This window comes from Acomys minous, assembly GCF_964271855.1.
Source record: "Acomys minous genome assembly, chromosome: 2".
Classification (NCBI taxonomy): Eukaryota; Metazoa; Chordata; class Mammalia; order Rodentia; family Muridae; genus Acomys; species Acomys minous.
Window position 1 is genome coordinate 47602417 of NC_140484.1, and position 24470 is coordinate 47626886.

General features: G+C 50.6%; 1 protein-coding gene and 1 long non-coding RNA gene across 4 annotated transcripts in view; one reads left to right on the top strand and one right to left on the bottom strand.

Moving 5' to 3' along the window:
* Window positions 1–21396, bottom strand: part of LOC311592101 — a 71304-nt gene extending 49908 nt beyond the window's left edge. The window contains exons 1-2 of one of the 2 annotated variants that reach the window (XR_014777290.1): window positions 20920–21396; window positions 20096–20314 (exon numbers count right to left, since the gene is read on the bottom strand). This is a non-coding gene — a long non-coding RNA (uncharacterized lncRNA). Of the gene's footprint in view, window positions 1–20095; window positions 20710–20919 lie in introns of those variants that run through there. The other variant, XR_014777291.1, reaches the window with a different exon arrangement.
* CD5 (CD5 molecule) lies at window positions 539–22856 on the top strand. 2 transcript variants are annotated; one of them, XM_084772063.1, is made up of 11 exons: window positions 539–687; window positions 10495–10533; window positions 14305–14610; window positions 15011–15073; window positions 15710–16051; window positions 17710–17997; window positions 18980–19105; window positions 19669–19722; window positions 20752–20855; window positions 21436–21527; window positions 22512–22856. In XM_084772063.1, the coding sequence occupies exons 1-11, from the start codon at window positions 636–638 to the stop codon at window positions 22678–22680; spliced, it is 1635 nt and encodes a 544-aa protein (XP_084628189.1). In that variant the 5' UTR covers window positions 539–635; the 3' UTR covers window positions 22681–22856. The 2 variants fall into 2 exon arrangements, with proteins under 2 accessions (XP_084628189.1, XP_084628190.1); XM_084772064.1 differs by having other exon boundaries at window positions 20736–20855; window positions 22512–22647.
* The last annotated feature ends 1614 nt before the right edge of the window (window positions 22857–24470 follow it).

Consider the following 24470-nt stretch of genomic DNA (forward strand, 5'->3'; position numbering starts at 1 on the left):
GGGGGAAGGTTGTTTGTTTGGTTTGGTTTTGGTTTTGCTTAACTCCCCACAGTTAACTCAAATTACGGACTTCCAGTCTGACCCACCACCAAGAGTCAGCAGGCCTTCATTTTAGCTTTCCTCACTAATCCTGCAATAAGACCTGAAGTTGAGCACCCGCTTCCTACCTCTCACAGCCCCAGCCCCACTCAGAAGCCCCTAAGGAAAACTGTCTCAGGGCCTTGTGCTGTCTACCTTTTTCACCTCAGGTCAGTTCTCCTTAGAGCAGGACACCCTCTCCTTGGAGGCCCCAGTCTCTCTCTGCCAGATAGTCCCCGCCTCACAAGGACACCCGGTTCTGTCCAGGTGTAGGCATGGCCAGCGGGCACTACCCTAGCTCTGGGCATCTCATGCAGGAAGCCGACAGAGGCTCACGTCTCCTCCATTCAAACTGGGGCAGGTGGTTTCACCAGGAGGAAGTTGACAGTTCAACTTCAAACACGGGTGGCAGTGACGCAGGCCCACACTGCCTGCTTCCCCCACCCACCCCACCCCCCGTTCCACCCCTGCTTATGCCTGCTGCCTTCCAGAGAGCAAGACACTGAGCTGGGCACCTTTACCAGCTAGCCGGCTGAGCTTGCCGAGGCTCATCATCCATGGACTCCCGACAAGTGCTGCTGGCTGCCACGTACCTGCTGGGAACACTGGGTGAGTCTCAGCCAGGTACTGTCAGGCACAGTACCTGAGCACACTGGGATGCAGGAAGGGATCTCAGTTCTTTCCAGGTCTGACTCTGGGGCCCGTGTGCAATATCGGAGAGCTTTAGGGTCCACAGAGACCAGGTCAACTCCCCCATCTTCAGCTGGGCTCTGGCCGAACATTGTTAAGCCCCATTCTGTCTTCCTCGGCCTTGGGCTCAAAGTCAGGGCAATTGGTTTCCAGCTATGCAGCCACCCTCTGCAGTGTGGCACCCAGAAATGCCTGGCCTTTACTGGGTCACTTCCAAGGACATAGAATCCTGATATTGAGGATGCTTTGGGCAGAGCCTTGCTGCAGATCTGAGACCCTGCCGGTGTGCTATCGGTGACATCAGGAAAGGGGCACTTCTTGACTAGCAAGCGTTAGGGGAGTTACACCTTATGGGAGTTATGCCTGGAGGCCCAAGCCCTGAGCTCCGAATTTGATCGTGAGATCTTCTCAAACACAACACGTGGTCAGGTTGGAGCAGGGGTATAAACGAATGGGCTCTGGCTCCTCAAGAGGTGTGGTAGGGCAAGGGCTGCTGGATGCCAGGTGTGACAGAGAGGAAGAGATGGCTTCCTTCTTCACCAAGAAGGGTCTGAGGCCTCAGGTACCCACTCTGGACCTACAAAAGCCAGTGAGCGAGCAAGTGTGGGAATGTGTGAGTTTGGATATGTGTGTGTGTGTGTGTGTGTGTGTGTGTGTGTGTGTGTGTCAGAGAGATGGGGGGGAGTCCATTTTAATGTGTGTATATGTGAACATGCACTATATGTGTACTCCCCTGGACACTACATGGCTTCTTCATTCATGTTACCATGGCTTGGATGCCCATGCACACACCCCTTGTACATATGACAGCAAGAAGTACTAAGTGCCTGCTTGACAAGCCTTGGCTCACATCCTGGACCCTACTAGGAGGATATTGCTGCAGCCCCTTTGGTCCTGAGAATCCCAGAAGCCAAGCCTTTATCTCATTCCACCCGCATACCAGCCCTCCCCTGCAGCCTCAGACGCACACACTCACAGGGAGGCAAGACCCATCCAGGCTCCCCACTGGCCATGGAGCGGGTTCCTGACAAGACTGGCAGGTACCTCGGCCCCATGGAACCCAGAGACGGAGGCAAATCTTTACCCCCAGTAGGGGCATCATTTAGAGGCCCAGGAGCACATGGTCCCTGTGCTAGATCACATAGATCGGAAGCAATTCCATGGTCCTGGGGCACAGCTCACACTTTTATTTTTATTTTTATTTTTATGGCCCTACAATTGAACCCAGGGCCATACACATGCTAGGCAAGCTATCACTGAGATACCTCCTGACAGTCTTCACTTTTTAAGAATGTTTTGTTTTTTCAAGACTGGGTTTCTCTGTGTAACAGCCCTGGCTGTCCTGGACTCAATTTGTAACCAGGCTGACTTCAAACTCACAGAGATCCACCTATCTCTGCCTCCGGAGTGCTGGGATAAAAGGTGCGAGCCACCATGCCTGGCTTTAAAAAAAAATGCTTTTAGACATTGTGTGTGTGTGTGTGTGTGTGTGTGTGTGTGTGTGTGTACATGTGTGAACATGTATTTATGTGCTGTCCAGGCATGTCACTCAGTCCAAAGACAATTTTCTTTTTTTTAATTTTTTTTCCAAAGACAATTTTCAAGAGTCAGTTTTCTCCTTCTGCCATAGCGGTCCCAGATATGGAATTTGGCTCATCTATCTTGGCAGAGAACACCTTTACCTTCATTCACCCACATTTACCTGCCTTTGCACACTTAACCATCTTGCTGGCTCTCGGCTTTTAGAGGCAGGGTCTTTATACAATAACCAGCTGGCCTTGAATTCATCCCAAAACCCAAGAGTGCCTTGAACTTGCAATCCTCCTGCCTCAGCCTCCCCAGTAGCTGAAATTACAGGCCTGTGCAACCAGGCTTGACTTTCATGCAATCCTTTTTTTTTTTTCTTTTCTTTTCTTTTGGTTTTTCAAGACAGGTTTCTCTGTGTAGCCTTGGCTGTCCTGGACTCACTTTGTAGACCAGGCTAGCCTTGAACTCACAGTGATCCACCTGCCTCTGCTTCCCAAGTGCTGGGATTAAAGGCGTGCGCCACCACGCCCGGCTTTCATGCAATCTTTTTAAAGCCATTTTTTTCCTGTAAGCTTCTGAATAGTATAGAAAGTATGTGGAGCCATCGCCCCATTTCACAGTGAGGGAAAACTGAGCCCGTGGTGGAACAGAAGGTAAGCAGCATGGAAAGCCTGGCCCAACCTCTCTGCCAAGACACAGCCCCACTGCATCTATAGGAGCGTTAGGTCCCCAGCCATGCTCACATGTCAGAGCGTGGCGGTAGGAGAGGCCTCCATCAACATGAATGCACACATCAAGGCACAGAGCTCGGGACACCCCAGAGCCTGAGGAATGAGGACGTGTACAGCGTGGGCTGGGTTAGAGTGTCAGCCAGGGGGTCCCACAGTCTCCTCTTACAGTCTTTCGGACACTCAATCATTGAAGTGGGTTGGTGACATGGCTTAGGCACTGCACAGCCCGCCTGACCCCACTACGGTGACTACAAAAACCAACTTGAGTTCTGCTTTGCCGCTTTTGCCTGGTGACCTTGGTCTGGTCTGGCAAGCCTCAGTGCCCTCCACTTTAAGGAGAGGATAGTAGCAGCACCTTACGGGTGTTAACGGCAACTAAATGAATTGACTCGCGGGAGGCTTAGCCTGTATGTAGTGGAGATAGGTAACGCTCAGTAGACATCAGCATCATCCAGAAGCAAGGCAAGGCGGGGCAGTCAGGAGGGGTCTTACCAGGCGCTCACCGTACCACAGATCCCTCTCCCCCGTTCTTCATGCACAGGCTGTTCACTCAACTCATCCGCTCACTCATTCATCTACAAACTGTTTTCAGCATCTCCTAGATAGTCCACTCTTTTTTGTTTTGTTTTGGTTTTGGTTTTGGTTTGTTTGAGACAGGGTTTCTCTGTGTAGCCTTTGCTTTCCTGGGCTCGCTTTGTAGACCAGGCTGGCCTCGAACTCACAGCAATCCACCTGCCTCGGCCTCCCGAGTGCTGGGATTAAAGGTGTGTGCCACCATGTCCCGCGATACTCCACTCTTCGCAGCAGCAGGGGCAGTGGGAGCCAAGCTAGACATCCCAGCCCGTGGGCCTGCCCAGCTCACAGAGGAGACCTGACAGACGAAGTATGGAAGGCAAGCACCTGGGTCCTCATGTGTCTGGAAGCCTAAGCGCATGGCTGTGCAGGACCTTTTGAAGGAGATGACATTTCCCCTGTCACCCTGAGCCCCAAGTGATAGGAAGAACCAGCTAGTCCAAGAAAGGAGAAAAGAGTTGCCTGAGTAGAGGTGGCCACAGGGGAAAGGCTGTGGGGGAAAGATGGGCCTGAGATGGGCTGGGTACGTGCTAGCTAATTGCAGGCTCTGAGCTGCTGCCCCACGACTCACAGCTGAGGTTACTTTGGCTCTAAGCGCAAAGCATCGGAACCCTGACTGACCAACACACAGCTCCTGGAAGCCAGGGGCTGGTACTAGCTCTGTGGTCACTCAGCATGGCTCCCTACAGTGACCAGGACAAGAATCCAGCTAGAGCTGGCAGAGCATCAGTTCTCTGCGTGTTTACGTGCACGCATGTATGCGTGTGCAGTTAGTGTGTGGGGCAGGACGGGGAGGATCTAACTTAGTTTCCTTTTCATTACCCAGAGTGACAACAACTTCTTTGGTCCTTGGTCTCCTCATCTATAAAAGGGGCTGGGCTGAGCTGGGCATGATAGACTGAGACAGGAAAATCACAAGTTCCTGGCTTATACAGTGAGTAATTTGTCTCAAAAAAAAAAAAAATCCAACCAAACAAAACAGAGCATCAGAAGCCTGCGGCTGTGCTTCCAAGGATAACAGTGGTAGTTCCTGTGGATTCATCCAGACAACCTACTGTGTGCTGGGGATGCACAGAGAACAAAAGACAAGCTCTCTGCCCTGGTGGCTCTGACCCAGTAGGTCAGGGTATGTACAGAGATAGACAAGAGACTAAGATTGTCTGTAAACGCTAGGTTATTTGTGGGTTGGCAACAGATAAGGGAGGGCTGAGTGGGAAATAGGGGGCAGGGGCAGGCGCATGCTGTGCCCACACAGGCTAGATCTTAGACAAAGAGAAAATGTTCACACTTAGATGAGGGAAGTGAGCAAGTCTACCCCTGGGTGGGCCTGGGAAATCCTGCAGGGGAACCCTTAGCTCAGCAGGTCTGAAGGAAAGTGGGGGCCCATAGAGGACTAGAGCTCCCACACAGTGCAGAAGGCTTTCTTATGGCCTCTCCAGGACTATGAGTCCTCGTCCAGATCTCCGGAATCCAGATGTTTCCCAAATGTTGAGGGTTCATTTTAAAGAGCTGTTTGCTTCTCGCACTCCTGAGATCTGGAGACACCACTGGGTCACAGAACAGAACACATTCCCACTTCTGCAGGGACACCTGGGCCATGGGGGACCCAGAGGAACCCCATGTCAGATGGTGGGTGTGAAGTTACTCACCTCCAGCCACGTCTGTGACCGTGGACAAGCCATCATCCCCTCCGAACTTTGGTTTTCCCACCTGAATGCGAATGCAAACACAGCCCATTTGCATAGGGCCATGATGGGGAGAGCAGGCTGCAGTACTGAGCTTTGAAATATGTGACGAAGGGCTGCACACCAGTAATCGAAGTGATTTGGAGGTGACCACAGGGTAAAGCCCATGAGGGAAAAGATGAGAGATGAAGGCAAGAGGATCAAGGACTTTCAGGGCCATCTGAGACATAGTAAGCTGTAGGCTAACCTGGGCTACATAAGACCCCATCATCAAAAAAAAAAAAAAAAAAAAAAAAAAAAAAAAAAAAGAGAATGAGGCTGTCAGCGGGGCAAGGGAAGCACAAGTAAATGGCAAGAAACAGAAGCCGGGTGTGGTGGCGCACGCCTTTAATCCCAGCACTCGGGAGGCAGAGGCAGGCAGATCACTGTGAGTTCGAGACCAGCCTGGTCTACAAAGACAGTCCAGGGCAGCCAAGGCTACACAGAGAGACCCTGTCATGAAAAACTTAAAAAAAAAAAAAGGCAAGAAACCGGTATAAATTCTGTTGGGCATGCCAAAACTCCAAGCAGAGAAAGAAAGACAGATTGTTGCCTTAATCTGAACCCACTGCCGCTCATGCATATTCTGTCTCCCAGACTGCTCCTGTTGGGGTGGGTGAGGGTGCAGATAGTGTTTGCACATTGGTCATAGCAAAAGGCACTAGCCATAGCCAAAGGTTTCAGTGAGACTCCAAGTCCTGGCTCTCTCTGACCTCTGTTTCCAGAAACTTTGACAGTTTCAAGTCAGGGACAACTCCACTTATACGTGTTTTGTTTTTGGTTTTGGTTTTGTTTTTTGGGGTTTTTTCCCCCGGAAAAAAATGAAGTTTTAGCGGTGCATCATGGCACATACCTTTAATCCCAGCACTTAGGAGGCAGAGACAGGCAGATCTCAGTTCAAGGCCAGCCTGTTCTATAGGGTGAATAGAACCCTAGGACAGCCAGGGTTATACAGCCTGTCTTTTTGTTGTTGTTGTTGTTTTGGTTTTATTTTTGTTTTTTAATACAGGGTTTCTCTGTGTAGCCTTGGCTGTCTTGGACTTGCTTTGTAGACCAGGCTGGCCTCAAACTCACAGAGATCTGCCTGCCTCTGCCTCCCGAGTGCTGGGATTAAAGGCATGCACCACCATGCCCGGTTTACACAGCCTATCTTTAACAAACCCTGTCTCTAACTAAAAAAAGGGAGAAAATAAAAAGAAAGAGGGGAGCGGAGGGAATTGGGGTTTTCTGGAACCTTCCAAGTCAGCCAATGTAGAAATGATGTCGGAAGAAAACCTAGGGTCCTCCTTAAAGCTGGCAGCCTCCTATGTAAACTGATGGCTTCAGTCTGGGGAGCTCCATGAACTTTCAGGGGAGCATTACTTATGGAGCAAAGAGGCTACCTGATTTCTAAGTTACATGAAAGTAGCTAGAAAGGAGTCTTTCTCTGTGGACCAAGATGGTAGCATCTGCTTCATTTGAGGTATTAGATGAGAGAAGCTCACTAGTATAGGGCCTACCACCATAGCCACTGTAGTTATCGCCCAGGTCCCAGGCCCTGCCTCTGAGCCCAGATGCTAAACCAGCCTTGCCAGCGTGTCCAGGCTGCAAATGACAGGACGGACCACTGAGCAGGTCAGAGGTGGAGATCTGAGTCTGGCTTTGCCGCCAGCTGCTCTGAGTCAGGTTCTGTCCTACAGAGCACCTACCCCTGTGAACAGTGGCAGCCTGGCTACCAGTAAAGGGATTCATGGCAGACAGCCATCATCACTCTCAGCCATACCAAAATCCATAAAATACTGAAAACTCCTGGCAAAACAGGGTTGGTGCAAGATGGCGACTTGAAATCACAGGAGGCTATTTATAATCTGGATGCATCCCTCTCTGTGTGGCAATGTGTGTGTTTCGCTGAAGACAGCATCATGTGCCTAAAGCCAGACCTGGCTCAGAAGATGCAGTTGAGTGGGAAGAGGGGTGGGGTGCAGAGTGGGGAGCAGGGAAGCAGGGCTCCTCGGCCCTGGCAAATCAAAAGATAAAACGAATAGACTGCTGGTGACGAGGACACAGCCCTCAGCCAAGCTCCCTGTTTGTCAAAACCATCCTAACTTTCACTAGGATTTATTTTAAAAACAAAATAAAAAGAAGCCTTGAAAGTTGCTCCCCCCCCCAAAAAAAAAAAGAAAAAAAAGAAAAAACGTTATGAGCTGCTTGGAGCTAATAAAACTTGCTGGGGTGCGGTGCAGGGGGATCACAGCAAGTGTCATGGGCAGGAGAAAGGGGAAACCTCAGAGCAGTGCTCCAGGACTCCTCTGACCCTTTCTAAGCCCTGTCAGGTTAGGCACGCACACAATGATTGGATTTCTGTCAGTGTGGAGGAGACAAGAAGCTGGGCTAGGGACAGTGGCTTTTGCTAAGATCTTTGTCTGGGTTTGCTCAGTCCAAGCTCTGCACTGGGAGTCTGGAGGGTGTTGGGCAGGGAAGCAAAAGGCCTTGGAGTTCCCAGGAGCTTGGAGGGGAGCTGTGGGTGGCAGAAGAGGAAACGGTGTGATGTTTCTATGCCTCACGACTCTGCAGCCTCCAGGGTCTCCAAGCAGAGCCCTGGGTTGGGGTGGGCTGCAGAAGTTTCTGAAAGGACTCGGCAGGGGTAAAGTGTAGCTCCAGAGGAGGTCAAGGAGATGCTAAGCAGAGAGTAGAGTAGAGAGGCAGCAAAATGAGTGAAAATAGTCGGTGGACAAAGAAAGCCTGAGAGTGCCCCTGGACAGGCAAAGCAGCAGCATGCCACGAGTCTTGCTCTGCCAGACACTAGGACTCATCAGAAACACAGGCTGGAGGTTACGCACGTTTAGGCTAAGAGGAAGGTGCAAGATCACGAAACTGAATTTCATCACCTTACAGAAGAACACACAGTCTGAATGAGTTGTCAGCATCACACGGCAGATTCAGTGCTACGTCTGCTTTTATGATATATTTGTTTTATCTCGGCCGCTTGAAACACACAGGGGTTGATGTGGCATAGAACACAGCGGACAGCTTGGCCCAGTGGGAAGAGCCTCCGGGCCACTAGTTGTACAGGCAAGATACTCACTCACCTCTCTTGGTTTCCTCTATCAAACAGGGACCGAAGTAAAAATATCTATCAAATGGCATAGTGAGGAAAATGCTGATGACAGTGGTGGTGGTGATAATGATGATGATGATGATGATGGCGGCAGAGATGAGGGTGGTAGTAATGGCAGGGGTGGGCAAGTGACAGTGGTGGCAGCAGTGATCCGAGTGATGAGATAGCAATGACGATGGTGACGATGGTGAAAATGGTGACGGAAGAATAACGGTGATAAAGATGATGGTGGGGATGATGATGACTGTGATACTGAGGACGGCGATGGTGGTAGTAATAACGATGGCGATGGTAATGGTGGTGGTGGTGGTGGTGAAGGTGGTGACAGTGATGATGGTGGAGATGGCGATAGTGAAGATAACGGCAATAGTGATACTGGTGATGCTGACAGAGATGGAGGTGTAGTAGTGGGAATAACGGTGACAACGTCATTGGTGATGATAGTGGTAGTTACAGTGGTGGTGGTAACAGTGATGGTGATGGAGGGAGAGAAGGAAACACGGCTCATCTCAGGACCAGACAGGATGGGCCGCACCCTGGAATGCCTAGCCACCCTCTTCCAACAGATCACCTTCCTTTTAAACTTTATCATTATTAGGGTGGGGGGAAGGGAGAGGACAGCTCTCGGGAATCAGTTCTCTCCTTCCACCTTATGGAACAGCATCTCTCATTTCTGCTGCTGTGTGGTGAACTCCAGACAGGCTGCAACTTGAGCTTCTGTGCAGCTCTGTTCCTGCTGTCCTTGCCTTGGGCGTGCTGGGGTTATAGACCAGCGCCACTACATCTGACATTTTAATGTGGGCCGTGGGACAGAATTCAAGTCATCCAGCTTGCAGGGCAAAAACACTTAAGCTACTTTCCTTTTTAGAATGGCAGTTTGTGTCCGTTATTTCTTAAGGAAATTCACAGAATGGGGCCAATGCTGTTCTGTGTGGTGTCCACACATGGGGCCTAAGATTGTCAAACCCAGTCCCTTCTTCCTTCCTTCCTTCCTTCCTTCCTTCCTTCCTTCCTTCATTCATTCCATCTTTCTTTCTTTCCTTCTTTCTGTCTTTCTTTTTTGAACTAACCATGTAAGTACAGGATCACCTTGACTCCCGAACCTGTCGCCTCCACCTCCCCCGAGCTAGGCTTATGGAGGGCGCCCACCCATCCAGTGTATGAGGCGTTGAGACTAGAACTCAGGGCCTGGTGCGCGCTAAGCAAGAGCTCTACCAACTGGGCTACATTCCGAGCCCCTCGCATTGCTAGTTTTTCTTTTATTATTGTGTGCTTACATGTGCATGCACACACACATAGCGCAAGTGTGTGGGATCGGAGAACAACTCCTTACACCACGTGGGTCCTAGGGATTGAGCTCAGGTCATTAGGCTTGGCAGCAAACGCCTTTCCCTGATGCCCTGTCTCACCAGCCCCCACCTTACTTTTGGCAACAATACTTCTCACTGGCCCAGAGCTCACCTAGGAGGCCAAGCTGGCTGTCCAGGGTCGGCCTGTCTCTAGCTCCCCAGAACTAGGGTCAGGGTTACAAGCACATGCACAATGTCTGCTTTTTACACACGGCCTCTGGGATTGGGATTGAATGAAAGTCCTCGTGCTTGCAAGACAAACACTTTATGACTGAGCCATCACCTCAGCTGCACTGCCCCTCTGGGCAACTCACATCCTCTCATGCCAGCATGGGGCAGCATCCTTTGTTCCTTCCCGTTTCCCTTGTAAGAAGAGGAACGCTCGCCTTGCTATACAGGGACACACAGAATGAGGAGTCCCTGTGTATCCTGACTGTGATGGAGGTCACGCATGTGGTGTGTGTTAACATTCACAGAATCATGCACTAGAGAAAAATCAATTCTGCTTGTGTAGCCATTGAGAAAGTAGATTTTAAAAACTGAGGGAATCGATGGCTGCAGCCTGCTAAATTGATTCCATAACCAGATGGGTTTTAGGCTACAGCATGGAATCTCCTTGACAGTGGGGTGGTGGGGACAGTCAGCCGGGGCCACTGCTGCCCCTGGGATCAGAGGGAAAGGGAGCACGGGGAGTCAATTCTGACCTGCTTCTCTCTCTTCCACAGTCACTCTCTGCGGTGGACAGTCCCTTCAGGATGACTCAGGTAAGAAAGAACGCGAGAAGGGAAGTGGGGTGCAGAGAGAGCAGGACAGAAGCTTCGTGGGCTATGTGAGGCCCTGCCTGTTAAGGAGCTGACTCCTCCATCAATGTGAACCCCACCTCTTGCACACACAAAGACATGCCATGCCAGTACGTGTACAGGTGGCACCTTCATGGCGGTGAAGTACCACACGAACACTAGCTAGCATGCCCCTTCTCCCCAACCTCATTCTGTGGGCAGGAAACATACCCGCCCATAAATGCACCTCGCAAAGTCTTGTTTCCTCTCTGGTCCTCCATCACTCACGGACACTTGCAGATAGGCTGTGAGAAAGGTTGCATCAGATTGCAAAGAGCAGAGTGTCTACACCTCCGTCTTAGGAAGCCACCGTTTCTGAAAGGGTGGGGCCACACGGCATCTCCTACTGACAGTGTACGCTGGCTTAGTGAAAGCTCTGAGAAGTCCTCTGTGCAGAAGTGTGTTGATTTCATTCTCCATGCGAGGAGAACTCAGGGCCTTGCAAATGCTCTACCGCTGAGCTACACTCCCAACTCTAAGCATCTTTTAAGGTGACAGGCTCCATTTCATTGTAACCACAGTCCCATCTCCCCATTAACCTGTGCAGAATTTTTCTGGAGAGAGAGAGAGAGGAGGGTCCTATAGAACTGCCACGTAGCTTCAGGGGCCTTCACAGGCCCTGGGCCCTCGCATGATGTCCCAGCTTCGGGTTCTAGTCAGCCCCTTGCCCACCTACAGAAGAGGAGAACACATCTCCCTCTGGAGGACTTTATGAGGTGCTTGCCAAGCCAGGGGCCCATGAAGCATCTACAGTAGTCAGATGTGGGACCCGCCCTCTGCACCAGCTACCCATAGCCCTGCTGTTCGTGCTCCACACATCCTCAGGGGCAGGAAGGAAAAGGCAGCCTGGCCGGTAGCTCTAAACCAAGGCAGCATCAGACAACATCTTTTCATTTTTAAGTGTGTGCCTTGAATGAGTAATACATTTGCTCAGCTCAAAGCTTCCTAGGACAAGGCCTGCTGCTGGTTTTATTCGTGTCTCTTCTCCTCCTCTGTTCTTCCTGCCTCTCCTCTTACCAACAGCCCAGGTAATGACTGTGTTTACTCCTGTTTTACATAGCCTCCCAGAATCTCTTTGTATACACACACACACACACACACACACACACACACACACACACACACACCACAGAGAGAGAGAGAAAGAGAGAGATAGAGACAGACAGACAGACACAAAGACACAGAGACACAGAGACACAGAACACACTATCTGTGGCTTCAACCAAGTGAAGATCAAAAACGAAGACAGGATCTGGGGAGATGGCTCAGTGTGTAAAATGCTTGCCTGGAAAACAGTGAGGTCTTGAGTATGGTTCCAGAACTAAAAAAAAAAAAAAAAAAAAAAAAAAAAAAAGCCAGCCATTGTGGCATGCCCTTGTAACCACTGCACTGTGGAGACAGAGACAGGCAGGCCCCGTGAGACTCACTGACCAGCTTAGCCTACTAAGCTCCAAACCCTTGGAAACAACTATCTCAAAAAATGTGGACAATGTAGTCAGGCCTATCTCGTCCTGGACTCATATAGATGTCTTTCTTGTCGATGTTCCCTAAACCTACAGAATCACAACCATTTACATGGTTTTGCATTGTGTTAGAATTCTAAATAATCTAGAGATGACAGGATAAAAGGATGTGTGGAGGTCGGATGCAGACACTCTGCCACCTTTCTTGTTGTTACAGTGTTGATGATGGAACTTGGGGCCTTAAGGATGTTAAACATGGGCTAGACAGATGGCTCAGCCATTAAAGGCTAGGCTCACAACCAAAAATGTAAGAGTATGCTAACCACACACTCTAGTCTGAGCTACATATCCAGCCCCATCCCATTTTGAGGGTGGTGAATGGTTTGTTTGCTTGTTAGTTAGTTAGTTAGTTAGTTAGTTAGTTAGTTGGTTTGTTTGTTGGAGAGTTGTGTGGTCCATATTAACCTCAAACTCACCAAGAATGACTCTGAATTCATGACCCTTCATCTTTCATCTCCTACATGCTAGGATGAGGCATGTGCCACTTTGCCTGATGCTACGCCATTTTGTGTGAGGATTCTAGTAACCGTGGGGCCCCTCAGAGCCCTTTCCATGGGCCATGAGGGGCACCTCTACATCTCCCCATTGTGAAGCTTTTAAAAAGTCACAAAAGCACAAGCCTGCTTATAGCCTAGGAATTTCACTGTTAAGGTGTTTACTCAAGAGAAATAGAAGTGCAAGCCCATATGCACATGTAAATTTATAAGCAGTTTGATACATGGCCAGCAAACCCCTAAACAACCCACATGATACATAGAAAAGAAAAGGAAAAAATACATACAATAAAATACTATTCTGCAAAGAGAGTCCAGGACAGCCAAGGCTGTTACACAGAGAAACCTTGTTTTGAAAAACCAAAAAATAAAAAACAAAAATATTATTATTATGCAGTTTTTTTAAAAAAGGCACAAACTACTGATCTATACAGGAACACACATAAACCTCAGATATATGTAGAGAGCAAGAGGCCACAGCGAAAGATACTCTTTGATTCAATTCACTCATGTGACGCTATAGGAGAGTGAGAACTAATCTTTCATGGCAGAAAGCAGGCCAGTCAGTGCCTGAGGCTGGAGCCAGGGACATGAAGCGGCTGCCGAGCAGGAAGTGTCCAGATGATGGACAGGCTCTGTGTCTAGATCACAGAACAGCTGTGTGCTTGTAGGTGTTCGTCTACTCCCAGGGGACAGAACCCTTAAAATGAGTGTATCTTGCGGCGTGAAAATTGTGCCTCCATAAAATTGAGTTTTGATGTTTTGTTTTGTTGAGACAGCGTCTTCTATACCCCAGGTTGTCCTGAAGTATATAGCTGAGGATGACCTTAAACTCCTTTTTCTCCTTCCTCCACTGCCAAGGCCTGGGACTGCCGACATGTACCACCACACCCACCTAATGCAATTGATTTTAAATGCTAAAACAAAAAGATCTTGCAAGAGAGAGATGGGGAGAGGGCTCAGTCCAATAAAGTGCCTGAGCATGAGTATTTGAGTTTAATCCTCAGACCCACAGTAAAAAGAATAAAAATAAAAAAAGATGAGAAGTGATGGTACACACCTGTAATCCCAGCACTCAGGAGGCAGAGGCAGACAGAGATCTCTGTGAGTTCGAGGCCAGCCTGGTCTACAGAGTGAGTCCCAGGATAGCCAGGGCTTCACAGAGAAAGAGAAACTAAAAGAGCAGTGCACGAGGACACACTTGTAATCCTACACTAGGTAGGAAGAGACAGGCAGACCCCTGTGGCTTGCTGGCTAACCCAGCAGGCCTAGCTGAATTGGAAGTCCACATCCTTGTGTAAGAGACTATGTCTCACAAGCGAAGATGGACTGCTAGCTCCTAAGGAATGACACTTAGTAACACCTCTGACCCCTGATACACATATGCACACATGCATGTACACACCTGCATGCACAAACACAGACACCAGACAGATATCAGGCCGTACCTCAGGCCTACTGAAACAGAACTTCTAAGATTGAGAGGCGTTTCATAGACGGAAAGTGCTGGAAACATCATGTCCACAGCCCCAAGTTTTCCTCTAGCTCAAAACCTGGGCCACAGTACAGTACCAACATAATTCCTGCCTGATGTTCTAAGAAGCCTCTATAGCATCCTAAAAGGGAGAAACTCAGAAGGAGAAGTAAAAGCTGAGCTCTTACCTCTTTTGACCCCCTAGATCTCCAGGTGACACTAACTGGCTCCAACTCCAAGTGTCAGGGTCAAGTGGAGGTCCAGCTAGAAAACCTGAGTCGAACCGTGTGCAGTTCCAGTTGGAGCTGGAACCAGGACCACTGGAAAAGCCCCCGCCAGGCCTTTGTCGCATGCCGGAGGCTGGGGTGTGGAGCTCCCTTGGCCCTCGGCAATTTCCCTGAATGGAACATACCCAGGAACCAGATCCTCTGCCACGGACGCCTGTGGTCTTTCTCCAACTGCAGCACAAGTCCACCAACACGGTGCCCTCCGCTGAGCCTGATCTGCCAAGGTGGGTGATGCTGTGTGGCACCCAGGGCTGAGGCTTGGGATGGTAAGTGGGTGGAAAAGGGGGCTTCCCAGTTACAGTGCCCTGACCACAAACTAGTGAGAGGACTGCCTGGCTAGGGTAAGCCAAAGGGCGCCGCATCCACCTGGCAAGATTGCAAAGTAGGACCTGGCTCTGCCAAATGCCAACTTGGTTGTCCTTTGGGCCTCCATTTTCCTGTCTGTGACGTGTGAGACTGCCACCTCTCAGGGAGCTGAGAGGCAGCACTGGGGATGGTGGTCCAGTCAGCTTATTGATGAGGGGCGCTAAGGACAAGAACCCCGTGTTTCACACTGCAGCCGCCCTAGCTCCCCTCCTTCTTCCCTCCACTCCCCACTTCCCTCCTTTGTCTGTTTCTTTGCAGAGCCCCAAAGGATGACGCCTCCACCCACAACCACCCCACCCACCACCATACCAGAGCCCACAGGTAAGAGGGTTCTCTGGCCTCATGGAGGGAAGGAGAAAAAAAGATTGATACACACAGTAAAGACCCAAGAACCCAAGGACCAAGGCCGGGTGGTGGTGGCACACGCCTTTAACCCCAGCAGAGGCAGGCAGATCACTGTGAGTTCGAGGCCAGCCTAGTCTACAAAGTGAGTTCAGGACAGCTAAGGCTACACAGAGAAACCCTGTCTCGAAAAACCAAAACAAAAAACAAAAAAACCCAAGGACCAGGTATGACATAGCCATTGCACTCTTGAGCTCTGAGGAGGGGCTGTTATCTGTACAAGATTAGGCCCTTGATAAAGGGAGGAGAGATTCCTGAGACCTCATCCCTTCCTGAGGGAGTATAGGCAGCTGATGGTTGGGGGCGGGGGCAGAGAGACATTTTGTTCAGTACTGTAGGCACTGGTAAGGTGCCCATGTTCCTGTAAATAGCCCTAATTAAATTCACTGAGTCACCAAAGCAAGCAAAACCCAAGAGGAGGTCTAGTTACATCTAAATTTTAGTGGGAAAGGTTCAGGTGTGTCCTATGCAATGTTTGGGACCCTCACCCCCAAGCATTCATGTGTTGGGGCTCACTGACAAGGCATTCTTCCTCTCCCCCCCCCCACCCCCCAGCTCCTCCCAGATTGCAGCTGGTGCCAAGACACAAGGGCCTGAGGTGCACAGGTGTGGTGGAATTCTACAATGGCAGCCGGGGAGGCACCATCCTCTACAAGGACAAGGACAAGCCTTTGGGCCTGGGGAACTTCATTTGTAGTGCTCTGCAGTGCGGATCTTTCTTAACACATCTGTCGGAGCCAGAGGCCACAGGAACAGCAGCTCCTGGAGAGCTGAGGGACCCCAGGCTCTTGCCAATTCGATGGATGGCCCAGAATGGGAGCTGTGCCTCACTGCAGACGTGCTTCCAGAAAACGACAGCCCAGGAGGGTGGTCAGGCACTCACAGTCATCTGTTCCGGTAAGCTAGAAAATGACCACACTCCATCCCACCATCTGTTGCCTTGGTGTGAGCACATGGGGTCCCCTAACCAGATGATCAAGCTATATAAGAGGGCTGATAGGGCCTTTAAAAGACAGGACAAGTTAGATGAGGTGGTGTCTCAGGCATCTACAAAGCAACTCTTGCCCAGCCCAAAGGAGCGACCATCTGGAGAAGTAGAGTCAGCTGGCAAAAGAAAACTGAAGCTTATGCAAAGGCCTGGGGGCACAATTGGAGGGGTTGCCTTTGCCAATGGGAAGTTTCCGAATCTTCAGTAAGGAGGCTGGAGGGATGGTAAGGTGTGGGAGGTCCCTAAGGCCTGGCTCAAAGCACAGCTAGAGGGGCAGCCACTAAAAGGATTCTCTGCCTGCGTCCTGAGCTACGAAACACTGGCAGTGCTGGTGTAGTTGAAGTGAGGAGAGAGAGAGAAAGCTAAACGTGTGGGACTCTGGGGCCAAACCAGAATCAGCGCAGAGTTCAATGAAAGACAGAATAGCCACCAAGCCTGGAAGGAGTGGGGCCATGTCACCGGAAGTGCCCAGATGCATTCTGGGATCTGTTCTCAACATGTCACTTGGTGCTGGGCATCCTTTGGTTTTCATGCTCACCTTGGCAGGCAGGAACTGTTGTTACCCTCTTCTTCCATGGGGAAGCCAGGGCTCAAATAACCTCAGTTTCCTTCCAGTACCACAGAGCACTAGTTGAGATCTGCCCTCAAGCAGTACCTATCCAAAGCCTGTTTCCTAAGCCTGGAATGCTCAAGGTGTGGTCCTGGATAGGCAGCATCAGTGTCACCTGGAGACAGCTCACCTCTCTCCACACCCATAATGAGAGCAGGTTGCAGCAGGTCCTCAGGATTCCTACACAAGCATAAGATGCATGGTTCTGAACTATAACATCTACAAGCAGGGCAGCCTACTCCATTGGAGACCTGATATAAATTGGTCTTCCAGGCAGAAGCAGCCCCAAGGTTCTCTGGGCCAGATGAGAGGCTCATGGCTGGCTCCAGTCCCGCCTACCCCTCAGCTATAAACCCTCAAGCTCTCATGCAGGCTACAACCTGAAAAGCCATTGCCCAGGGCCTTGCTTTGAAGTTTCTTCTAAATGGAAGATTCACTAGGGCTTTGAAGGTGGATGTTGCCATGGAAACTAGCCAAAGCTGGTGAGCTCACTATTGACTCTAAACCAAGCATAGCAGCTTCTGGCACAGATTCCCAAGCCTCACCCTGATTAGCAGACATGAATTCCTCTTAGGTACCTGGCCTCGTTGCCAAAAGCCTAATCCATGGGGGTTAGGGGCCTGGGCAGCAGAACTCCTAGGTCACACCCATGAAGTACACCAGCTCTTTCCATGCCCAGGCCTCAGTTTCTTTCCTTCTAAAAAGCCCTCCCTCTTCCTAAGGAACAACAAGAGGGTAAGAAGGCGCGGTCACCCTGCCAGCTCCTTTGCCAATGCTGTCTTGAAATGGCCACCAACAGCCACTCAGAGGCCCCAAGGACCAGAGATTGGTCAGCGGAAGTGCTAGAGAGGCTGTTAGGAGGGACTGTTGAAAAGGACAGCACCTACGCTGGAGCGCTCATCACTGCCAAGGCCCCCCAGGTCAGGCCTGCAGCCTTATCATCACCTCCCTCTGCAGATTTCCAGCCCAAGGTTCAGAGCCGCCTGGTGGGTGGCAGCAGCGTGTGTGAGGGCATCGCTGAAGTGCGCCAGGGATCACAGTGGGCCTCCCTGTGTGACAGTTCTGCAGTCAAGGGTCGGGCACGGTGGGAAGAGCTGTGTCAGGAGCAGCAGTGTGGCGACCTCATCTCCTTCCGCGTGCTGGATGCTGACATGACCTCCCCCGGGCTCCACTGTACCCAGAAGAAGCTGTCTCAGTGTTACCAAGTTCAGAAAAAAACCTCCTGCAAGAAGGTGTTCGTCACATGTGAGTTGACTGCAGCCCTCGGTGGGTAGAGGGCAGTTAGACTTTTCCTCTGGGACCTAGTCAGTGAGCATATGGCCAAAGAACAGACCTGAAGGGTAGGCAAACGCTCCCAGAAAGGGGACAGTGAATGGGGTTCTGGGAGGAAGAATCAGATAGCAGAGAACCGCTGACAGGCTGCTGGCAGATGCCAGAGCTCTCCCTCCCTGCTGTCTCCTGTTCTCCCAGGATGCAAGCTAGAAAATCAGGAGTGGGTGAAACATGATATATATATATTTTACTATATTGCTATAGTAATTAAATAATGGGTAGAAGAGAGATCGGTACATGGATGGGTGACATAAATGGGGAGTGGATGGAGAGATGGATGGATAAGGATGGGTGGGTAGATAGATGATTGTATAAGCAGATAGATAGACAGACAGATGACTGTACAATCAGATGAACTGACAGACAGACAGACAGACAGATGACTGTACAATCAGATGAACTGACAGACAGATGACTGTACAATAAGATGAATTGATGGGTCAGTGGATGGGAGGATAGATTGATAGACAGATGATAGATACAAAGCAGATAAATGGGTGGGTGGATAGATGACTGAGGGATGGATGGATGGATGACAGATAGCTGGTTGAATAAACATAAGGCTGGCTGGCTCTTGCTGTGTGGTCATGTATGGCCATATTCCTGGCGGTGGGTAATGGGAAGCTGATTAGTCTAAGTAGTGAAGACAGAAAGTTAACAGCTGATAACAAGAGTGGCAAATGGTAGCCAGATGCTCACTGAAGGAGATGAACGGTACACAAGTGGATAGCAAGGATTCCTAGATATGGCCAGGGAGACAGGCAGATGGACAGCTCCCCTCTGAACACACTGGTGGACTGGTAGGAGGTGACAAGGTAGCAGGGCAATCTGGATGGTCGCTGCCGTCTGAGTCAGTCCACAGGGCTGGGACTGATTTAAGACTCCCCTTGTCCAGGCCAAGATCCAAACCCAGCGGGCCTGGCCGCAGGCACTGTGGCGAGCATCATCCTGACCCTTGTCCTCCTGGTGGTGCTGCTGGTCATGTGTGGGCCTCTGGTCTATAAGAAGCTGGTGAAGAAATGTAGGTGCTGAACCCCATGCTTCCTCCCTTCCTACCTAGCTCCCTCTGCTGCCTACTGGCCTTTTCCCCCTAAAGTATTAGAAAGTCAGGACACGTTGTACCATCTGATTCACCCTTGTCTGGGACTTGGCAAAAGCCAACTGCAGTTGATAAAGGTCATGGCCACATGACATCAGCACAGCTTCTGATGTTACAAGATGGGGGCCCAAGACCAGCTCCATAGCTACCAATGACACTGACTGTGCTGCTGTCTCCATCTGAGCCTCGGTTTCCCCATTTATTGAATGGTCAGCTACACACTTTACTAATGAGGAGGCTTGCCTGCCTGGCCTTGCAGACCTTAGAGAAATTACCCAGAGGCAAGGAAGATGAGAGAGAGCTGAGGCAGCAGTGTTGGGTCCCTCGTGCCCTCTGGGGGGTTATCCATTATGGTTCTAAACTACGCCTGTGGTCATTTTTATGGGTACCCCGTCAGTCCTGCCTTCAGGGCATCTGTGCCTCCCCTCCCCCACCTACCCCCTTCACCACTATCTGGCTTCATGAGCTTCCTGTCTGTTTCCCAGTTCGTCAGAAGAAGCAGCGTCAGTGGATTGGTCCCACGGGAGTGAACCAGAACAGTAAGTGTCCCCAGAGTCGGGTGTCCCTCAGCCCCAGGACTCAGGCCACTGAGGCACAGTCAAGGTCTCTGCTGATCACAGTGAACCAGCAGCTGCTACAGGCCTCTGATCGCCACCACATTTCACCAAGGTGTGACTGCGGCCAACACATGTCCCCACACCAGAGAAGGCTGAGGCTGCTTCTAGGGGCAAGTGGTTCTGTGCACTTGGCCTCTTGAGCCTAGACACCATGGTATCTCTGTTGTCTCTTGCCTTGTGGTTGACTTAAGCAGAGGTCCCCACAGCACTCACCACCACCACCACCACCACCACCCCTCGCCCGCTCACTCCGCCAGGGCGACCTTTTCCAACCTGATGACTGACAGACGCTCACCAACAGAATTCCTTCCATGGTCAAACAGCTATGCACAGTTCTTCAGTTCAGGACTTATGGGAACCTCTCGTGTGGCTCCTCTTCAAGGTGGGAAGGCATGACAGAGGACTGGCCAAGCTAGTTTTCACACAGAACAACTTCAGAGGGCCAGTTTTAGAATACAGCAATCCTGCCAGTCCTAGCCGTCCTGTAGCCTTCATGCCTTCATTCTCTCTCGCGCTAGCCACATAGAGCTACGTTAATGGACAGAAGCATGTACTCTATTTCTCTCCCCTTTCCATGTCCAGGCCCAAATATTTCTAGCAGGTTCTCTGTTTTGCTTGGTTGTAAATATATTAAGGCCCTCCGTTCCCGGTGGGCAGGGTTTACATCTCCCTAGCACCTGTGTTCCAGTTTCCTGCTAGGTAAAAGCTTGGTGGCTGACAGAGCAGCTGGAGGTCTCACCTGGCCTATCGGACTGCTCTATCAAGTCTGAGGCTGACCCCCGATACCATGAATCTCCCCAGAGAGAAAGGAAGGGGAAATGTACCACCCCTCTCCTATGACCTAACGGAAACAGGAAGCCAAGCGACGGGGATCTTGCTAGGGAAGGACAGCATGTTGATTCTAACAACGCCACTGGCTTCCTGTGTCTGCTTAGTGTCTTTCCATCGCAGCCACACGGCGACTGTGCGGTCCCAGGTGGAGAACCCAACAGCCTCTCAGGTGGACAATGAATACAGCCAGCCTCCTAGGAACTCCCACCTGTCTGCCTATCCAGGTGAGCAGCAGGGGACTGCCACCACACACCCCCCCCTTGCCCCTACCCCATGCTGAATGCTGACCTTGAAGTTTTCTGCTTTTCCAAAGAAGGAAAGGGAGGCTCCAGGGGGTGGAGGATGAAACTGCCTGCTTGACAGCTGGTCCCAGCAGGGCGGTGCCAGGAATACAGCCTGCATAGGCCTCTGCTGTCCCTGGGAGACCTTGAAACACTCTTCTAGAGAGAAGAATGCAGTTGGATGGATGCCATTAACCCCAGCCTTGCTGTGACCTAATGGGCCTGTTTGCCTGCAGGCCTTGAGTGGCTGGATGATAAATGAGCCCCTCAGATCTCTCCCAGCCAGGACTGAGCCATTAGTGGTCCACAGGAGCCTCCAATACTTGGCTCCTCACAGGCACTAACAATTAAGCCCCAGGGATCCTGGAGTTTAGCATCATTAGCGAACACTCGTCCAGTCTGATCAAAACTGATACAGGGCTGTCACCAACTCAGAAAGCCTCTGTGATCCTGCAACCCACTCAGCTCCTGGGGCCTTGTGTAGCCTCCGGAACCTCTGTAATAGGCAATCTTTTTGCTCTAGCTCTGGAAGGGGCCCTACATCGCTCTTCCACCCAACCTGACAATTCCTCTGACAGTGACTATGACCTGCAAGTGGCTCAGAGGCTGTAAAAGGTAAGCCCACCCCTGGCTGGTGCGTGGCACTCGGGACCTATACCCAGCCCAGGGGCCTAGCATCTCCACTACCCATAAGGAACAGAGGCGCCTAGCATCTTCTTCACATAAAGAGGGAGAGTGAACCAGGTCTGTCATCCTAGCATGTAGGAGACAGAGTCACAAGTTTAAGGTGAACCTACTCTACATAGCTAGTTCCAGGCCAGTCAGAGATACATAGCAAGGCCCTGCCTCAAACATACACACACACAAACACACACACACACACACACAAAATTGTGATGATGATGCCACCTGGGCAAATTGCATAAGAATCATTAATCTTAAAGCCATCCTGTAAAGTTCCATCATGAAAAGCCACCAAAAAGATACTAAGAGAGCTGAGGAGACAGCTGTCAGCAAAGCAGTAGCTTACAAGCAGATGGGTCTGAGTTCAATACCCTAAACCCATTAAAAACAAGCAAGCAAACAAACCCACCTGGGTATAATGGCACATACTTTATAATTCCAGCCAGGATGGGATGGAAACAGAGACAGACCATGTAAGTTTGCTAGTTTGACCTATGTGCAAAGCTCCAGGCCAATGGCAGACCCTGTCTCCAACAGAAAGAAAAAGAAGATTCAGAATGATACCTAAGGTATGTCCTCTGAATTCCACATCATATGTTCTGCCATAGCATGCACAGAGAGAGAGAGGCAGACAGACAGACAGAGACACAGAGAGACCCCTAAAGGTTCCTGAGAAATCACACCTGCAAGTACACACATGTGTACTCCCATAACAAGCACATGCACACACACAGACCCCTGAGGGCTCATGAGAACCCATACCCTTCAGATGCACTATGCGTCCAGCAAGAACTCCCTAGCACCAACAACAGCTTCCCCAAACCAAGCCCAAAGCAAGGACCCATCTCCCACCTCTCTGGTTCCCTCCACAGTGCCAGTGTCTATGCTCTGACATACATCCTTTTCGCCTCACAGAACTAGGAACCAGCAACAAAAGGCCAAGCATGTCCCCTCTGTCCTGAGGAAACATTTACCACTTGGAGTGCTGTTCATTTCCACCTTAGCCAGAACTTGGACAGAGGCCAAGGCCCTTTGGAAAAGATCCTGGGCCCTGCAGTGGCAGGCCAACTCCCATACCCCCTAGAGCCATGACATCCTGGCTGCTTCCTCCGAGAGTCAACACTCAACAGACCCTGTAAGCAACCAATCCTTGCAAGCAGAGACTCCAGTATCCAGAGCGGTCTGCATCCTTTGGGGAGCAGTGACCAGTGAGATTGGTTTTCTCCTTGGACTCTGACGCCATGAAAGAGTGAGGCAGTGTGCATCTGAGTGGGAACATATTTCTCAAGTGTATTTTTTAATATATTCTTTGTACATAATGTTTTTTCTACTTCCCAAGAACTTGAGTACTCAGCCTATTGTGTCCAGGGCCCCACCTTCCAGACACTTCCAATGAGACCACAGGCACAGGCTGCACATCCAAGCCAAGGAGAGGCTCACTTTCCCTGCCTTCCAGCTTCCACATCCCACACCTGAAGAGACATTCCTCTACAGAGCACAAGCCCCACTGGCTAACAAAGGCACTGGTACCCTGCCCTACCAGATCCCAGCATAAAGGGACACCCAGCCAATCCTCTCCTCACAAGTTAGAAATCCCCAGCTTGGGAATGCAGAAGTGGCTCAGAGGTTAAGAGCACTGTCTGCTCTTCCAGAGGTCCTGAGTTCAATTCCCAGCACCCACATGGTGGCTCACAGCCATCTAGAATGAGATATAATACCCTCTTCTGGCCTGCAGGTGTACACTGTATACATAATAAATAATAAAAAAGAAAAAAGAAAAAAAAGAGAAAGAAATCCACAGCTCAGATACTCTCAGCTAACCTTTAAACTAAGGAGTCAGAATGGGGCTGGGTATGTTCCTAGGGTCTAAATAATTCTCTTCACCTAAAACAGTCTCCTCTAACACTCAGATATCCCTAACTACGGACAAGGGGAAGACATCTACCTAAGAACACACACACACACACACACACACACACACACACACACACACACACACGCACACAGTCTAACCAAGGGATCGTTTTGCCTTGGCCATGAGGCCTCAGTCACACTGCTTTCAGTGATCCATCCACAGAAGCCAACTGCGGGGGAGCAATGAGGAATCACCAGAAGATGGGGGGGTGTAAGGGGAGGACGACCAGAGAATCACCGATGTTCTAGAAAGGTCTGCTCGGTACTCTGCCCTTCCTACAACACCCCCTGCCCACCTAAGCCTTGTTTTTCTCCATTTCTACTTATGTGTGTGTGGAGTGTCTTTGTGCGGGAGTGGGCATGGTCAGAGCCCCTGAGGCTGGAGTGTCACCTGACGCAGGTGCTGGTCATCTACAAGAGCAGCATTCACTCCGAATCAGAGCCATCTCTCCGGCCCTAGGCCTCAGTTCTAACAGCCCAGGTCACGTATCTGCCACCGGTCACATGAGGAACCCAGAAGCAGGGTCGACCCCTTGCTTGCTCATCCCTCACGGGGTGAGGGGGGGACCCATGAAAGGGAGTTAAGAGGTTGAGAGTAAAAGAAGCAAGATCCAAGGTAGCCATTGCTTCCTGTAGGGGTCTTTCTTGCTAAAGCTCTTTAGTTTGCCTACAAGTGGCTTCAACGCCTCCACAGCCTATTTAACAGGAAAACACACACACCAAAAGGTTTAGTGGAAAGGGGATCTTCAGAGAACCGTGGAGATGAAGAGATAGTTCAGTCTTCAAAATGCTTGTTGTACAATCACGAGTACCTGAGCTCAGACCCCTGGCACCCACCTAAAAAGCTAGGCACAGCAGCAAGCACCTGAAACTCCAGAACTGGGGAGGTAGACCCCTGGAGCTCCCTGGCCAGCTGACCTACCTCAAGCAGTGAGCTCAGGTTCAGTGAGGGACTCTACC